Source organism: Lissotriton vulgaris, chromosome 1_1 (genome assembly GCF_964263255.1).
Source record: "Lissotriton vulgaris chromosome 1_1, aLisVul1.2, whole genome shotgun sequence".
Taxonomy (NCBI): domain Eukaryota; kingdom Metazoa; phylum Chordata; class Amphibia; order Caudata; family Salamandridae; genus Lissotriton; species Lissotriton vulgaris.
In genome coordinates, this window is record NC_141685.1 from 1,602,547,894 (window position 1) to 1,602,566,094 (window position 18,201).

The window sequence follows — 18,201 nt, forward strand, 5'->3', positions numbered from 1 at the left end:
CGTTTATAATTGCGCCACAATCTCTCCTCAAGATCCTAATTTTTGGCCGCTATCACTTTGAAGATCATTGCCATATTTAAAAGCGATATGCTTTTAGCCACCTCCCAGTCTTCCATTTGGGATATGCGCTGTTCTGCTTACTGCAACCATCTCTCCAGTTTATGCTTTGTGTCCATTCTGGACCCCGTGTCCATTTTAGTGTCGATGGATGCAGACCTACCCTGTATACACTAAAGCAAGGTTTAAGTCAGCGTCTTCTCCCACAGGGGCTCCTACACTTGGCCATGCTGCGAAAGCAGAGGGTTGACCGTCCCCACCTGCGCTGACTTACGTACATCAAATTGGAGTTTTAATTTCTGGCTTTTGTTTTTCCCCTACTCCAAGTGTCAGTACAGTTCACCGTTGTGTGTAAAAACTACTGTATGGGTCCAATACATGCCAAATCCGCCGGTGTCACTATCGACTGTTTCCCCAACTATCGCTTCTGGTGCCACCTCGCACTGGGTGCTCCCCACCTCACCTCCAACCGTGCTGCCGTTGGTCCACGTCACATCCCTTCCTCGTTACACTCTATATCAACAGTTGGAGGTACCGCATCCCCAGGCTAGTTGCGTGTCCCACCTGGTCCAAAGTTCTCACACCGGCCCCTCTACCTCACCCCTCAGTAGGCACGGCAAGCCGTCCTAGGATCAGTAAGGAGCGCCGACCGAACGCAGCTTATCCTCTGGATAGCGAGGTCTATAAAAAGATGGCTGATGCGACTGCGCTAAAGGCATTACTAGATTGCTGCTGTCTCCCGGTGTAAAAGTAGCCTTGTAGCCTTTCCCCTTTCTGCCGCTGCCTTTAACAATGCAGTTGCCAGTTGCTGGCCCCTGTGATCATCTAGCCCACCGGCTCCTTTGCACCCCCACCTTTTGGGATATTTATCCTAAAGAAGTCCTACATGTGTACCTGCTATAATTTTTTTGACAACCAAATGTACTGCGATTTTCTTTCTGTTGCATTTCTTTCCTCCTCTTGTACTTGTGTAGACACAGAATACATGTTTGCCTATAATGGTGAGGCTACAAAAAAGAAAAAAACCTGTATCCAATGTTTATTACCATTTTATTAAGCATTTGTTGTCTATTTAGGGATTCCAAAATGTGATTATTATTAGAGATCTTGCTGCTCTATTTGTTCACTACCAATATGTAAAGTCTTCAATCAGGAGCCAAAGGAATTACTTGGCAGGAGAGGGCTAAATGTGGTAGAGTGGACTAAATTATGCGGCAAGAAAGAGGCCTACAGCACATTTTGTTGTAGCCTTACTCGATATTTATTTTTTTCTCATATAAACACGGTTTAGGTAAGTTTCACCTCATTAGTACCACTTTACCATTCAAAATCTAATAGCAACGGGAGGCAATGTCTTTATGTGTGTTTGTTTAGCGCTCTTTGTTTAACCGCTTTGCCGTGGGCCTTCACCCAGAAAACATCCTGCAAATGCATCTGTAGCAAAGAATCTACTGTACTGTAGACTGTTCTATGAAAGAGGGATTTCTGCCTTCTAAATATATACTAGATCGGAAGGCGCCTCACGCTGGAACAGAAATTGTCTGATAGCTGGCAGGTACGCCCAGTGGATATGTATTTCAATGCTAGGATTGTAACTGCCTGACTTCGTGCAAAATCAAATTGTCACGTAAATTGGTAGTGAACAAATAGAGCAGCAAGATCTCGAACAATAATCACATTTTGGAGCCCCACATTTACAACTATACAAGCCTTGGTAAATGCATTAGTTTTCAACTGTGTGATAAGCTGTTTTTGTTGTAAGTTGTAGCTTGCAGAGTAGTTGTATAATATAAGCTACAGAAATGCTGTTCAAAAGTTATGACTGGTTTAAGTACAAAGGCATTATATCGTACAGTTACTAGTGGTATAGTGCGGGTAAGTAATAGCAACATTTTGAAGAATTAAATGAGTGAGGTAAATAGAATTGATGTCATAGCACTATTGTGTTTAGAAGCGCTGTGCAGACGAAACCTAAAAAGGTGCTTAAGTGTTCACACAGTGATCAGTAACTTATAAAGAAATGTAACATATACAATGAGCAATCCAATAAAGAGTAAACAAGCTACCAGACTGCACATACATTAGTTTATAGGTCAGCCAAGGTTGGAAAATGGGCAAGGTCGGAAAAAAGATGGTAGATTTAGAGAAACAATTAGCACTTGCAGAGACAGCTCTAAAAAGTGGGCTGGTGGCCAATGGGGAGAAAGAAACCTTAGTAGCAAGGTTCGAGGCTCTACAGTTGAAGTTTATGCTCAAAATCGAAGAAATTATGCTTCAAACGTGGGAGGCAAGTAAAATGAGTGATTTTGACCAGTGCAAGAACTGTGGTAAAACTACTTGCCACGAGTAGTCGATGGATCTCGTAATTATATCGGCAAGATTATGGCTGGTAACAAAATTGTGGAAGATAAGAGGGATATTGAGCAAGCTTTTGTTGTATTCTTTCAAGGCCTACGTAATGAGGAGTTAACGGTTGAGGGTGATGTCATAGATCAGTGGCTCTGCGAGAAACCATTACCAAAGTTCAACCCGGCTAGCCAAAAAATATTTACTCCAGATCTAGATGGGAGTGAAAAACTCGCTGTTTTAAATAAAGAAAAGGGAAAGCCGCGGGACCCGATGCAGTCCCAATAGTGGGTTATACATTGATATCTGATGAAATTATCTCGATCTGGCTGAGCTTGTTTAATAATCCTTAGAGAAATTCCTCTTAGCCGGATTCATGGAGTGAGGCTGTAATCACCCTTATTTTGAAGCCCGGGAAATTTAAATCAATCTTTTATGTATAATCCACCACTATGTATGCAAAGGTTATCCGATCTGTCGTTCAAAGGCTGACTAAATAGACTCGAGCTAAATCTCTTTCCACGAATAAAGCTGCTTTAAATATTCCTTGTTTCCACAGTGGTTTTGTCTGTAGGATGTTTTTTGTACATGCCTGTCACATATGAAATATTCTATGGTACAGTCAACTGTTAACAACCGGGTACAGTTAAGAAATGCTCATAAACAGGTCTCTGACGATATTTTCAGCTTAATTTTGACCCAGTACCTCACTGTCATTCTGTTGCAGTTGAGAGCCCAGAGACCACCTGGGTTATAGTGCACTTGATAAATAAAATAAACATAACGCAATTAATGAGTACCATTAAGTGTTAGCAAGACTTGTATCGAAGGACACCACATCAAATGTCTCCCTCCAAAGGAGCCTTTTCTTAACTAGTACTTCAACTTGATTGGGTCTTATTCAGAGGTTTTGACCAACCAATACTAGACACGCACCCTGCTGAAAATTCGAGGAATGGCAAGTGGAAACGGATTGGTTTTTCGACCATAAATCAACACACAGCCTGACCTTGGACCCTGACTGTTAAATCTGTTAAACCTGCCTTTTGAGATGTTGGGCTCTTTCCCTTGTATGAATTCTATAAGGGGATATGGCTATTTTTGGAGGTTCGCTGATCATGTTGATCCATCAGCTGTCTGTTGATTTTTCTCTTTTCTTTTACTGGTAAATAGATATGCTCTTCAAAGTTCAACATTTCTTCACTAGCTTGAATATGCTATTATACAACACCATGAACATTTTCCATTGAAATAGTCTTTGTGGTCGACATAGCTGTCAACAGTGAACTAAAGCACCCGTAGTGAAATATTTTATCTCTGCATCAGTCTGGAGCCCTGTCGCAGTTCGTCTAAACTTTTTCCATTTCTCCTTTCTACCCTTCTCATTGTAGACCATTTTCATACACAGCTCATCACATTTCTAAAATATATACTAACAATGATTTGCACCATTGACCTGGATACTCGCCCATACCAGCTCTTGTGTGAAAGTGAATTGTGCACAGAGTAGCACCCTTAATAGTTCTGTCTAGTTACCTAATGTTTGTTATGATGCGTCACTGGAACATGGCAACTCTCTATTTCTCTGCAAAAAAACTTTGCTGACAATTACTCTGCAAAGATTTAGCCTAATCTTTGCTTCAAGTGCTATCAACCCCTCCACCCCCAACCCAACCCCATGGTGTAGGCATTCTCTAGCTAATGTTTCCCTTGCATATAACTTGTTTGTGCTTTTACCACGCTGTTAATTTTAGGTCGAGCCTAGCGCAGAAAGCATGCTCTGCTCTAGGGCAGGCTTCTTGTGAGCACTCCAAACTTCACTGTGTGGGTCTGACTCTTCACCCCTTCCCCCACGCATTAGGTTGGTGGTTGCCTGTGTCATTTAATTTTCATAGGCTGCAAATGGCTAAAGGCGGGCACATGTCCCACCTCTTTAGCAAAGGTTCACTCCCTAAGCGTTCTGCTTGCAAGAGCGAGCAGTGGCGCGCAGGGTGGCAGCTGCATTCCTTACCACCGTGGTGCATGCTAGGTCACGTCCAGATGATATTGACAAGTCCAACATTACAAATGTACGAGCCTCTCCAAGTGCAACAAGAGTAAATTAATCAGCGGTTGCCAGGCCGATGTGCTGTAATTCCACAGACGCCAGAGATGCCATGTTACTTAGCACACTGTCTAATAAAGGGTTCCTCCCAACCTAGTATTCCTCATTTATCTGTGTGCCTAAGTAAAGGGGTCACCGGCGGAGGAGCGCCTTTTTGTTTGCTTTATGCTAATGTCGCCAATGGGTGAAGTTCACCATTATCATTTCCACGGACTTCCCGGCAGTCCATTAATACGCAGAGGAGCCGGCCACACGCCGGCCTGCGCCCCAGGGATGGCATGCTGCACTTTTACTTTGGCAATTGTTTATTCTCTTTGGCAATTATGTATTATCTTTTTTAGTAATTCACACAGAATCCTTAAGATTAAAGAACAAGGGTGAATCTTCAGCAGGTCGTAATGGCATGACAAAACGACAGGTAGACGTTAAAACCACAGCAGCATTTATTTTAGAACAGCCAGTTCTGTGAAAATACCCGCCCACGCTGAATATGAACGCATATGGCGATTCACTTAGGACACCCTCCAACCTATGAAGATTGGTTTGTAATAAAACATTACAACTGACGTCACAAAAACATATTCTAGCGGACATCCAGCAGCGAGACCTGCCAGTTCTAAGCAGATAAAGATGATCAAATATGGGCAAAGCTGCCAAAAACCATCCAGAAGGTTGTTTGTATGGGTTTAGTCCAGTGCTTAATTTGTGCAGGGCTGGTGGGCGCAGATGGCGGCCAGCAACACTCTCTTCATTGACGGCATGAGGCTCGTGTTTTTCATGGTCACTTTGACCCAGGGCAAAAGAGACCAGCAGAAAAGGGAGGAATAAAAAGGTAAACACTGACAAATGTGTGAAGCGGGCATGACATGGAATGATGTAAGGCGACTGGGAGTATAGGAAAATAAGATAAGAGGTGATATCCAATTGCTTTGATCTTCAGCAAACCTGGCATTAGGCCAGGCCAGCAGTGGGCTCCCATCAGGAAAACTTTAGGCCCCTCAGCTTATTTTTATTCATTATTTATTTTTACAAACCCATCATTCGCTCCCTACAGTGAAACCGTTAGCGAAGTGCACAAAAGAGCTCCTAACGAGGCTGGAACTAGGGCTCTGCGTCAGGAATGTGCTGCTCGTGGCTTCCGTAAGGGCGGTCCCTGGCAAGGGCCTCAAGTTACAACTCTTGGCTGCCCTCATGCTGTTAGTGTCTTGATAAACCTCACCCGTCAGCGTGTGTTTACTGCTGTCCCTTCCCAATCTGTGGTTTCTCACGGTCAGGGCCGGTCCTAGGATTTTTGGGGCCCTGGGCAGAAGGGGAACGTGAGAGGCCCCCCCATAATTTGCCTATGGCATGACATCACATTAATACTATTCATTGACTATTAATCCTGTGGACTTGTTGAAGTGATTTTGCATGAATTAACTTTACTGATGCAATATTAACAGAAATATAAATAATTGCACTGATAAAATAAGTTGGAATATTTTAAAAGTATATTAAGTGGAAATGCATTATAGTATTATATTTAATCTAATTGTTAAATCATTAAACTATAAGATCATATACATGCTCACTGGCAAATCTGCCCTGTTATCCAATGTCACTTGCATCGCAAGGCTGGGAAGCCCTTCTTTAATTTGCAAACAAAACTACATATCCCAGAATGCAAATGATTTTTCACTAATTAAAATGTCACATGAGAACACCGAAAACCTGGAAGTGGCACACATAGGCAGACTAAAAATCTTTCCCTGGCCTCTCACACATTCTGTAGCCATGCCGGACCGAAATTGGAGGCCTTCACTCTCTGCCTGTGGCAGCCCGGTCTAGTGGTAAGAGGACCAGCGGAATTCACATCTCTCCTGGGCTTCGCAGCACAATACCATAACTGCGAGGCGTAGGGCTGAAGTGCCCCTCTCCTCGTAACAGAGCCATGGTATACCCCTGCAATGCCCACGGTAGGGGGCTCTCTTGGGCCTTGCAGCAATTGTGCAGTGATGTGAGGCCCAGGGTAGGGGGGCCCCTTCCTTAGGCCTCGCAGTGATTGTGACCAAGGCAACAAATGAGGCACCCTCATGAGCAGTAGACACTGTGGCTGCTGTCTCCTCCACCCCGCCCGAATCTTCTGTGCAGTGTGATAATCGTCACCCCCACACGGAGGAACCAGTGAGGCCCGGTGCCCCATAAATCCACAGCCCGTCAGAGCTGCTCGACGCCAGAGGAGATTACACATTGTTCTCTGCAAGACTGCATCTTTTGACTGTGTATCTATGTGATGTTCGTCTTTTGTGAAAGGAGCACAATTGAACCAATTGGGGTGACGCACTTAAAACAATGATTGGTAAAAGGAAGGCCTTGGACTGGTACATGGTGTCTCAGGACATCGGCTATTCTGGTGTCCATATTCTTATTGTAAGAGCTGAATTGAGTTTTATTAACCCCAGACCCGCAGACTTGTCTCCTTAAAAGGTTGTATATTGCACGCCAGGCGTGCGGATGTGACAAAAACATAATTTTTTTTTTGCAAGAAGACGTCAGAACGGGCAGAACGATGGGGGTGTAGAGAGCCCCCCCCGGGGGGAGATAAGCGGGTCCAGCGTGACTCAGCAGAATGTGACACCCTGGCTGGGGCTTGGCCGCCGGCCATAGGTGTCTGAAACATTTTAAGTATAATAAATATATACGATAATTGAAGCAGATCTCTTACCTTAACGTACAGAACTAAGTCTCAACGAGGAGGACTCCTGCCTGCAGCCCTGCCCATGCGGTCCGATCATCTGAGTAGTGCTGACTGCTCATGGCGTATGCGCATGCGGAGTGAGTCACACTGAGCGGGGGCTGGCCATAAAATCAGGTCCAGGGCCATCATTGGTAGCGTTTTCGCGCGCTACCAGATTGACAGCCCTGGGACCCACTGTCACCCGCATCATCATGTCAGCAAGGCCGTCGTCACGTCACCACCACTAAGGCACCACCAAGCTAGGTGGTGGGGTGCGTGCAGGCGTCCCGGTCAGGTTTGCGTGCGTGCGCACTGCGCAGACAGTGTTCAGTTCCCTCTGCTCCTTCCATGCCTTAGTTACTGCCTGCTGCGGCCCGGCCCCTGCGCGGCGAGAGTGCTGTGCGCACTGCGCATCGCTTTTCCCCATATCATGATTATTTATTCCATTATTCCCGCAACTGCGGGGCCGGCGGCGGGGCCCCCCTCAGCGCGAGGCCCTGGGCAGCTGCCCATACCGCCCATGGCTAGGACTGGCCCTGCTCACGGCAGTGAAAGAGCTGCGTGGAACACCTGTAGTAACTTAATATTGCTTCTGACAGCCCACTTTCCAGAGTTCAAGGCGCTAAGCTGAGGATTACAGTTTACTATTGATTAGAATCGCCCATTCATCTCCAACGCATCTTGGCTCATTTCATATCGACTTTAAATAAAAAGTGTACAATTCGAAAATGTTGTGTATGGGCATGCTAAAGGGGGATAATCTGCTGCATGGCTAAACTTATACGGTCCCAAAGGTGAGACCCATTTGGCTATGCCAATGCTTGTTTGATCTGGGGACACGTACAGCCTACATTAAAGTAAATCCCTCCCCCCCCCACCCCCCATCTCCATAGAAAATGCTTGCTCCTTATTTAAAGAAGTTGTGTGAAAAGTACTAGGAAAGACTTGTTTGGAACATTTCTGCTGCTCAGTGCTAATCTCATCTATGATACTGTAAAAGCTACCAAAAAGCTACCACTACAAAAGGGAACTTTAAGTACAAAAGAAGTTGGATTTTTTTTCCTGTGGTACATGCCAATGAAATGTTTTTGTGCATTGTATGCAGACTGTCCTGGTAAGAAATTGTGTATGAAAGAAAGGTATACAACTAACGTTTGTGCAGTACTACAAATGAAAATGTAGGCTAGAAGACTGATATAGCACAGTTAAAATGAAGTATAATTTTGTATTTAGACAACTGAAGACATGACTGAAATACCAGAGCAGAGTCTCAAACGGATTAACAGGCCTCCTATTAAGGCATTTTCCTCAGAAGATGATGATTTGGACAGAACTAATAGTGTAATCTATCGCATGTTACCTTTATTTTCGCACAGCTTTTCTATTCTTGCAATTGAAATTTGGCGCTAGTTGGTTAAGGTTTTCATATAGGGGTGATGGATTTAACCCTGCCTTTTGATATGGCTTTACAACTGCCTTTGCATACTTTAACACTATGTGGCTTTAGTGGTTTCTGTAATGTCACAAATACTGGCGCCTGTTGTCGTATAACCTAATTAATGCACTGCTTTAAGGGCCCAGTGTTTTTAAAGACTTGACCAGGAATGCATGCTAGTTTTGAAATAGATGGTGTCTGTTTTCTTGTTCACTAAGCTGTTACTCATGCGTATGTTCGATGCTTAAATAGACCTTTACTGGAGAAGCAGTGACTGAGGCTAGTTGGACAAGCAGCTCTACCAAAATTGGACTTCTGCCGACAATTGCTAGGGACACTGCACCAGTATCGAGAAGAACATCAAGAAAAAGGGTGACACACGGCTTAATTAATTTGAGAATTTATTAATTGGTGAAGAGGGATTAGTAGCACTTATATCTGTTTTTTTTTTCTTTTTGTTCATAAAAAAATGACAGGTGGAAGCAGCTGAACACCCTTTTGATGAAGCAATCATTTCAGGGAGTATTCCCATAACTGAAACACTAAGGTCTTCAAGCAACCAGACAGTTGTAACTATATATATTTTTATTTTATATATATATATATCCATGTCTTCTATTTGTCGCTGGAAGGCTTAGAAACTTATTGGTGCAGGTTGAGGTAACAATCAACAAAGGGCCTGTCGTAATGAGTTTGCCTGGCATAATATATTTTTTTCCGCGCCAGTTGAGATCAGTTCTATAAACCTTTATGATGCTGGGCTATTTTAGTGGTACTAAATAACGTGCCACCAACAATTTGTGAAGCTCAACTATCCAATATATTATTATTTACTACATTTGCCATGGGAACGGTTAGGCTTTCTGTTGCAAGATGGTTGCTGAAACTTTACATCAAGATGGCTTCTCTTTACTGTGTTGCTGTGAGGCTTTGAATTCTTAAGAGTATTATTGAACTGCACATTGGTGTGCTGTAGGACCTAGTTAACTAATCTGATTATCTTTTGTCCGTGTTACCCAACAGTGAGTAGAAATAACTGAAAGTTCTGACTACCTACAAAGTCAACCTCTTTTTATGGCCGTGTGTCATATGGCGAAATAGGATTCATGCCTTCTTCAGTAGCCATGATATCGTCACGTTAGTGAAAATCAAAAGGGGCACTGTCCGTCTCTTCTGAGTCTATTTTTCCATCGCACTTGGATACACGGTTATTTTGGAACACCGTGATCATTCCGTTAAATGGACTTTGTTCAAATGTTTTATGTGTTCGTTGGTTAGAAATGAGGAGTGTGAATTATGGTGCTTTTGTGAGAATTGGACAGACACTGCTGGTGTTTTTGATACTGAAACTTCTCTGGAAGACTAAGTTTCTCAAATAGCGTTGATCTTTCTCTAAAATGTGCTCTAAGATTATATACACTATTATTTACAACCCTTAAACTACTTTTTCTCTGTTCTGCAGGTGCATTCGGACTATGAGAAATACGAGTCTCGACAAGTGGGCAATAAAGTAACAGGAAATTTACAGCAATCAGCTTCTTTGCGATCAGTCAGTGATTTCTCAGAATTGCCGAGAAGAACACCAAAGAAAACACTAACGACTGATGAAGTAAGTGTTCAGTTAAGTCCTTGCTCTCAATTAAAGAATTGTAAATCATTTTTTTCTGTACAAGTTTACTTTACAAGTTTACCGTTTAGGCAGGACAAGCTGGAAACAATTTTAATGATTATGAAATAAAAGATTTGAAGTCTAACGCTTGGCTCTGGATCCGTATTTTGGAGGTCCATTTCCTATCAATGAACTGTATTCTATAAACTTGTGACAATTATTTGGATCATTACATATCTTGTGAGAGTGCTTGATTAATGCCTGTTTCTTCTCTGGCTTTCTGGGACTGTCCCCTTCACCGTAGCACTGTGCAGTTGCGTGTTGGTGTAGGAAGTTTGTTTCCCTACTAGCCTCCTCCTGGAAATCTGTTTGGTTGCTATGCATGCACCCTAACAATGCGGACGATGGGGATTGAAAGTATTGCGCCTCTAATGATTGAATTTCCTTTTCCACACCACTTAGCCACCTCAAGAGTGTCCCTCAGCGGGGGTATTGATCAGTTATTCCATGACGCAAAGTGTTGCATCTTAAGAACTGAACTAAGCTAAAACTACCATCTTAAGTATAGTATTGTGTATTTTCGGCGTTTATCGTCTTGTGTTAAATCTATAAAAAGAATACTTATTTTTTAATATACAACAGTGTGGTGTCCATCTGTAGTGTTGCCACTGGATTACTGTATGTGGTCACAAATGCTTTACACACTGCCTCTGAGATAAGCCTGTCTGCTCGTGCCAAGCTACCAAGGGGGTGAGCAGGGGTTGTTTTAGGAGTGAATCCCCTTACCATGACTAGAGGCAAGGGTCCCTATCGGTCACAAGTACCTACCTGTGCAATTTAGAGACCCCCAAATCTAACACTGGCACTATTATGCAAGGTGCCGGTTCAGTGTCTTGCTGCCTCATAGAGTGTTTGTCAAAACATAGCTTGGCCTGTTTGTCAGTTTTCTCCATAGCTGGCTGGGTTCTTGTCAGTCACCTCTTAGTCTGCTTATCTGCGGGGCCTGTTAACAGCCCTTGCACCAGGTGCGTATATAGTGTCTTAGAAAGTACCTTACTGCTCTTATTCCCAGTAATACGCCCTGTCTCCCCGCCGGGATGTGACCTGCTGGCCACTATGTGTTCTCAGGAGGGTGAGGCTGTTCCTTACTGCCCCACACCTCCGATGCGGACAAATTTGAAACTGGCCCCCTGCCTGCACCTTCCTCTGAGGCCTGTGTTCCTTCTAGATGTCGTTGGCTCTCAGTCACAATGCTCTCCGATCCCCATGTGCGGCAGGCAGAAAGTCTGTCTTGCACATTGCTGTCCCCCGAGCCCAGCCACAAGATGGATGTTGGCACAGGGCTCTGCTGCAACCCTGACTTCCCTCCAACTGCCCGTGTTCCCAGCCAGCCTCCCGGCGTGCACAAAGGCGGTTGCGCACTCCTGTTCCTGCCTCTCCGGGTGCTGTTTCTGAAACGGCAACCGCACCTCGAAGCGTCACCCGCCCTGTTCTGCCCCCGGCGGTCGCAGTAGCCTCTGGCTGCAACCCAGGAGAGCAGAGAGGCAGCAGCGGGCATGCCGCTAAACACGTTGCGTTGATGGTTGTTTCCAACGGGCGGTCGTGGCTCACACAATCCTCCCTTGGCGCCTCTCATCCGGCAGGCCAGCAACAACACCGCAGTCACTGTATGGATTGACTGAGCTGAGAGCGACCTTCACACAGCTCATCGCGAGACGCGGCTTCAAGAGCGCCGGGGGCTGACCGACGTGGCGCACTCTCCGGGCAGTGGACAGTCTGCAGGGCTGCTAAGCTACTTATCACGCCTCTCTGTGGCTCCACTGCAAACGCGGCGATGTGTGCCGCAGCTTTGGGCGAACACTCCTACCCTCTTTAGTAGCTGGGAACGGTGGTTTGATGCCGGATATATGATGGATGATGTGCTCGGCTGACAGAGCCTCTTCACCGAGCAGCCATTTTGCAGCTCGGCTCGGCCATGCCCCCACACATGGCGAGAGTTTAAACCTCCAAATGCCCATAACTTCATATAGATATCGCGCTATTTAAATATGTTAAATGCCTGCAGTTTCTTCCCCAATACTATGCTTTCTTTTCCACTCATAAATGGATTTTAAGCTTTGGGTGGGTATCCTCAAGTTGGCCTGCTGGGCCCTTCAAAGATATCAGAATGCAGCCATTCAGCATCTTCTCAAAAAATATTGCAAGATTGTTTCCAATTATTAAAGTGGCATACAGTCCCTTTCATCTGCCATAACCAAACCACTGCATCATCTTTGGTCGTTAGGGCTGTTTTCTGCCCTCCTTCCATTTTCTCCCCTCTTGACACCAAAAGAAATTCTAGTGAAGCAGTAGATGAACATACTTTTACAGCTTTGCTGTGCTTAAATACCATATAGATCTAGCCAGGCACTCGTTAAAGCGCCAACAAGATTAAGATTTGTGCTCCAACATAACCTGCTCTCCTTTCCTTCGGGTTGTGCACCTTTTGGAGTTCACTCATGTTATCCTCCTGTGTCATCACAAACCACTATGCACTTGATAGTTAATATATTTTGCATTTTTTGATGCACAAGACATTTGGGTTTGCTACTACGAGATGCACAATTCAGAAGTTGCAGGCCTGCTTTAATTTGTGTTCTTTCTCTCTACTTTATAAACTAAAATTGCCACACGCAAATGTTTGGTTGCAGCAGTAAGAAAAGGGAGCACATTCTATATAGAGTGGTAGGTTCAGTTCTGGCACTAAAATAATTACGTTCAGAATATAACCTTATTGACTAGATCCACGAATATGTTGTTTATTTAGTGTTAATTTTTCAAAAGGGAAATACTATCTTTAATAGATTAGTATTTGTAGCTGAGGATGCCCGTGGCTCGGCCTCGTTTTAAAGAAAATGTTTTTTAATCTTTTAATATTTTGCGGATATTGGAAAAGTATTTGTCAAACTGACCTTTTGCAACCTACATTAGGTGGACTTTGAGTAAATCTTTCAGTCAATGGCTTTTTTCAACCCGCATCTTTCTGCCATTGGCTGGAGACTTGTCTTGTCTTGTTCCAGTAGAGTACTCCCACAGCTAATGATATTGGCTTTTTGGACGTATTCTTTCTGCTCTAGTTGACTGCTTACATTAAACTACATATTGGACTACTGTACAACTATACTTTCCACTCTTGCAGTCCCCCTCCAGCGTCTTTGTAGTGTCACAAAGCTGCATGTGTTAGCACCTTAAGTATTGGCAAAGCAAATAGGTAAGTTTGTTTTAACTGGATACGGTGTATAATGGACTTTTAAAAAAAACATTTTAAAGTGTTTTATTATTTGTAACCTAAATGCACAAGTTTATGTTGATGGGAATATGGTGGTGCTTCAGGGAATGTTCTAATGCAATCCTAGCCCACTGCCTAGAGCTATGCCAAAGGTTAATGGCCCTCTCCTGAGTCTTAGGCTTTGTAACTCCGAGCCATTAATAACTTGTATAGCACTCGGCAGCAGGCTGTAATGGTACAATGAAGCTGACAATATTCAGCAGGCATAGGTAGCCCTGTATTCTTCTGACCACAATCTCGATATTTGATTTCGCCATATGCTGTATTTGTCATTGTCTGTAAAACTAATTAATCTTGCTTCATATTGAAGGAAGCTAAGAACCAGATAGACGACGATGAGACGCCAAAGATGAGGCAGTTGAAAATGACCACGTTTGTAACACCAGTAAAAGCACAGGGAAGCATTTTAAACCATATATAATCCACTTGGTGATGGCACTTGACTTTTTAAAATTAGCACAGCGTAGGGTGGCACTTGATCTAATCTTTAGGATGCAAATTTATAAAGAGATGTTTTTCCACCTACTAGGTTTTGGAGAAAACGGCAACAGAAGAAAGAAGGTCAAATAAAGATATTCTGAAAGAAATGTTCCCTTATGAAGCATCTACTCCAACTGGAATTAGGTAGGTTTAAAACTTGTCGGAAGATTTAGCTGTAAAAAGGTAAATGAATGTACCAGCATTTGATATTTGCAAACCTAGATAGCAGTGGAGTACAGCAGAGGTTTTTACAGCAGAAAAAAATAAAAAAGAACTCTACATAAATCATAACTGATACAGGATATGTTCTTACTAAGTCACCTCAGAAACGCAAACCTGAGTCAGAAGAAGAACCTTTCTTTATTCCTTTTCAAGAGGAAGAATGGGTACTAACCCTCCCCGCCTCTTTTATCACATTCTCCTTCACTAACCTCTCCACTTTTGCATCATTTACTAATTACACCAACTAACTCTCCACCACCCGATGATGATGATGATGATGGGGATTGTGGGGACAATATTGTACCAGTAGATCCCTGGAAGGCTTATCGCATAGATTCACCTACAGATAACAACCCAGATCTTTACCCTGCAGAGCCTTCCCCCTCCTGCTGACAATGTAGGATAGCTAGAATGACTTGCTAGAGCTGCAGAATATCATGGGGTGCAGTTAAACAATGAATCTTTAGAGTAAGATTTCCAATTTGAAACGCTCCATACCACACATAGTAGTCACTCTGCCTACGCTTAAAGGCATGATGAGACCTGCTGATGGCATCTTTAAAGGTCCAGTGCGGGCTTGCATTCTCACTCCCAGGATTCTGTGTTTTTTCCTTCACCAATGTATTCAGTGGTGTTTGTTTTCTCGTTTTGAACGGACTAAGTGTTTATTATGAGTGCTTCAATTCTTTGAAAAGATTGAGCAAGTAGGAGCGTTGCTCCAGTTCAGAGTATATACTTTGCATTCTTTTGGAGTGCTCCACTGACTGGGTGCTACATCTGCTGAATACAGCATAGCTTTTGACGGACCTTACTAGCGTCCGTGCACCAACATGAGGTTCTAATCATGCTTTAGGATACGTGCTTGGCTTTAGGAACCACTCTACTATACAAGTCACCCAGCCAAATTAAGGCTGGGACGGAATTATAACCAGCCAGAAGGCAACGGTTTACAAGCGGAGGATTTTAAGCCCTGAGGAAGTGGCGGGTGTCTTGTCCTGATCGACGAACCACGTGTTGGCTGGCTGCAGAACAGGACATGAATATTAAAATATTTTGTGCATGATTAAGCGCGTCTTGAATGTTAAGTTGATATAACTGAAATAATTGCTATCTTGGTGTGCAAGTGCTGGACAACATTTTTTTTTTTATAGACGTCTTTTTCCTATGTTCTTTATATTCATGGTTCTGCCTGATCCAAATTTCCTGTCTTCTGGAGAGAATGTACTTGTTGTTTTCAGCTTTTCTCATCTTGTGAGGAATCATGGCTGTTTTTTCTTGTGGTGTTATTTCTTTAGGCCACTTTGGACTGACAGCATTTTCTTATGGCAAGTCACCTACGGTGTGATATTGGTGACCTAGTACCACTTTTCTGTCTGGGTTGTGTATTTTCGCTGAAACTCATGAGTGGTGTTTATACAGTGTATGCATAATCTGCTATTTAATATATTGTTTTGTATCACAGGTGTGTATGTGCCTGACAAGGATTTAGTTTATAAGTTATTCTGGAACTGAACTTTTAGTTCTTTTTGGAACTGGTTTCACAGCTCTAGTTATGTATACATTACTGTACTCTGTTAAACTTTTTTTTTGGGTTTTGTTTTTTTAACAAAGGAGAAAAGGGAACTGTTTTAAGCAAAAATGGGGTGCGCTTTTCTCGCTTGCCATGGTGTTTGAGCTTATTCAGGGCTCAAAATTGTGTTCGGTCGGACTATGGCACAGACTGCTGTATCGAGGCAAGCTTTATACGTACTGACAGTAGTTATTCGTCCGTAAGATTCTGTGAATTTCTGGGTCAATCAGAGTATCTGGTGATGGATGTATGTATGTTCTCCCGGTATCGTATTTATGTTCTCCCGGCATCGTTCACCAAGATGACCAAAGACTCACTCCAGGGTCCGTGTTTCAAGGTATAGTATTTATTGGCGACGCGTTTCGACCAGACAGTCTTTTTCACTAGGCAAATGCATATAGTCAAATCCACCATTTTAAAGTGCACAGTGATAGAAAGTGAGGAAGGACCACTGTGCGAGAGCAACAAAGAAGCTGGAAAACAGACTATAGCTTTGCCCAGCTTCCGCTATGTATACTATGTACATGGTAAAAAGGCGGTTCTTTCCTTGAAACAAATCAATTAAATGAAGGGAACCAATTCATGGTGTCATTTCATACATTATCATGATTTTTTTTGCAAACAAATAATATATGTTCACTTTGTCAATTATAAGAAGGTTGAGTCCTGGTCAGGAATAGAACAACCTGCTCACATGGTGGTGCTGTTGAACCAACACAGCAAAGGAGGGGAAGAACATTCCAGCCAAGTGGCCTCGTGCATGCTTTCTCTGAAAAGATCTTGCAAACAAAGGACAAACTAGGCCTAGTGGCAGAGGGCAAGGTAGTGCTTAGAAAGCATAATAAAGTATTACATCAGGTAATACAATCCTGTTCGAGCAAATACACATATTTACATAACAGAATACAATAGTGGAAAATATATTCACTTGATGCCCTTTCAGGTTTAGAAAAGGTGGTCCATATCCAGAATAAATGTAAAAAAGGTGTTCCTAAGGTACATAGTGGCATTGGAACAGCCCATGTAGATAAGCAGAAATTGCGCAAAAAAGTGACCCCTATTCTAACTATTTACAACCCTATGGATGGTTCGACTAAGAAGGACACAGTGGTGAGTGGAGGTGTGATGTGCAGAAATTAAAATAAGTTCGTAGAGAAAAGTAACCAAGGGGTATATTCAGAATATGGGAGCCCCTGGGCAGGGTTTCGCTAAACTATTTATAATGGAAACATGAATATGATATTTCAGTAGACATAGATGCGGGGCTTTGTCCGTGGCCCCGGGGGGCCCAGTGAAAAGGTAAACTATGCTATCATGTGAAATTTCAATGTCCTGTCTGTTACATCTGGGTAGAGAGTTCTCTCCCGTGTTAGTGTGGCCAAGGAAATTAGCGGTCACAGCAGCAGGAAGTCCAGAATCAAAAAACAAGGCAGAACAGGAATAAACACTGAGTACTCATCCGATATGGACGTATAACTCCTCATCTTCATTCAGACCAAAGGGTTTCTTGGAATAGAGGCGGATGATGTATTGCGATTCCAAAATTTGCAGCTGTTTCACTCTATCACCCCCTCTGGGGCTAGCCGGTACTCTGGCAATGCCAAAAAACGAAAAACAGTTAACATCTTTGTTGTGATAGCGCAACCAGTGTCGCGCTGTTGCATAATTCACATCACCATTTTTGATTGCCCTCGTGTTCTAGGATGCGTTTCTTAATGGGGAAGATTTTGCTTTTTATGTAGAACTTACCACACGGGCACACATCAGCATAGACACAAAAATCGGTGTTACAATTCATAAATTTTCTGATGCGCTCAGTCTCCCCCGTGGGCAAGGGATATGATTTTACATTCTTGTTGGTCCCGCATGCCTTGCATTGTCCACACTTGAAAAACACCTTTTGTTCCTGTAACCATGTTAGTTTCTTGGGAGCCCCCAAGTAACTTCTAACGAACATGTCTTTAAGAGAGCGCGCCTTCCTGTAGGTGATTTGTGGCTGTGTGCTAACTGTGCTCCCTACGACAGGGTCATTCCTCACAATGTGCCAGTGTCGCTTGAGTGTCTCTCGCGTATTTGGCCTGCTTCCACACTGAATGTGGTGATCATCTTGACATTATTGGACTCACCAGTCCCTGTAGTCTTCCCTGTTTTCTTCACCAGGAGTGCCCCTCTGTCTGTCGCTTTCTCCTTGGCGGCCAACAGTACCTGGTCAGGATATTCCCTTGCCCTGAATCTTGAGGTCATGGATTCATGTTCTTTTTCAAATGCTGCCTGGGAACTACAGTTGCGCTTAGCTCTCAAAAATTCTCCAAACGGAATACTACTTTTGAGGCT

General features: G+C 43.4%; 1 protein-coding gene across 6 annotated transcripts in view; it reads left to right on the forward strand.

Moving 5' to 3' along the window:
• TMPO (thymopoietin) overlaps nucleotides 1–18,201 on the forward strand; it is an 87,964-nt gene that overhangs the window by 49,348 nt on the left and 20,415 nt on the right. For 2 of the 6 annotated variants that reach the window (XM_086918198.1, XM_086918193.1), the window contains exons 5-10: nucleotides 8,457–8,564; nucleotides 8,911–9,030; nucleotides 9,135–9,227; nucleotides 10,121–10,267; nucleotides 13,906–13,990; nucleotides 14,123–14,219. In XM_086918198.1, the coding sequence (XP_086774324.1) occupies nucleotides 8,457–8,564; nucleotides 8,911–9,030; nucleotides 9,135–9,227; nucleotides 10,121–10,267; nucleotides 13,906–13,990; nucleotides 14,123–14,219 (650 nt within the window). The remainder of the gene's footprint in view (nucleotides 1–8,456; nucleotides 8,565–8,910; nucleotides 9,031–9,134; nucleotides 9,228–10,120; nucleotides 10,268–13,905; nucleotides 13,991–14,122; nucleotides 14,220–18,201) is intronic. The other 4 variants (XM_086918216.1, XM_086918223.1, XM_086918203.1 and 1 more) reach the window with 3 other exon arrangements.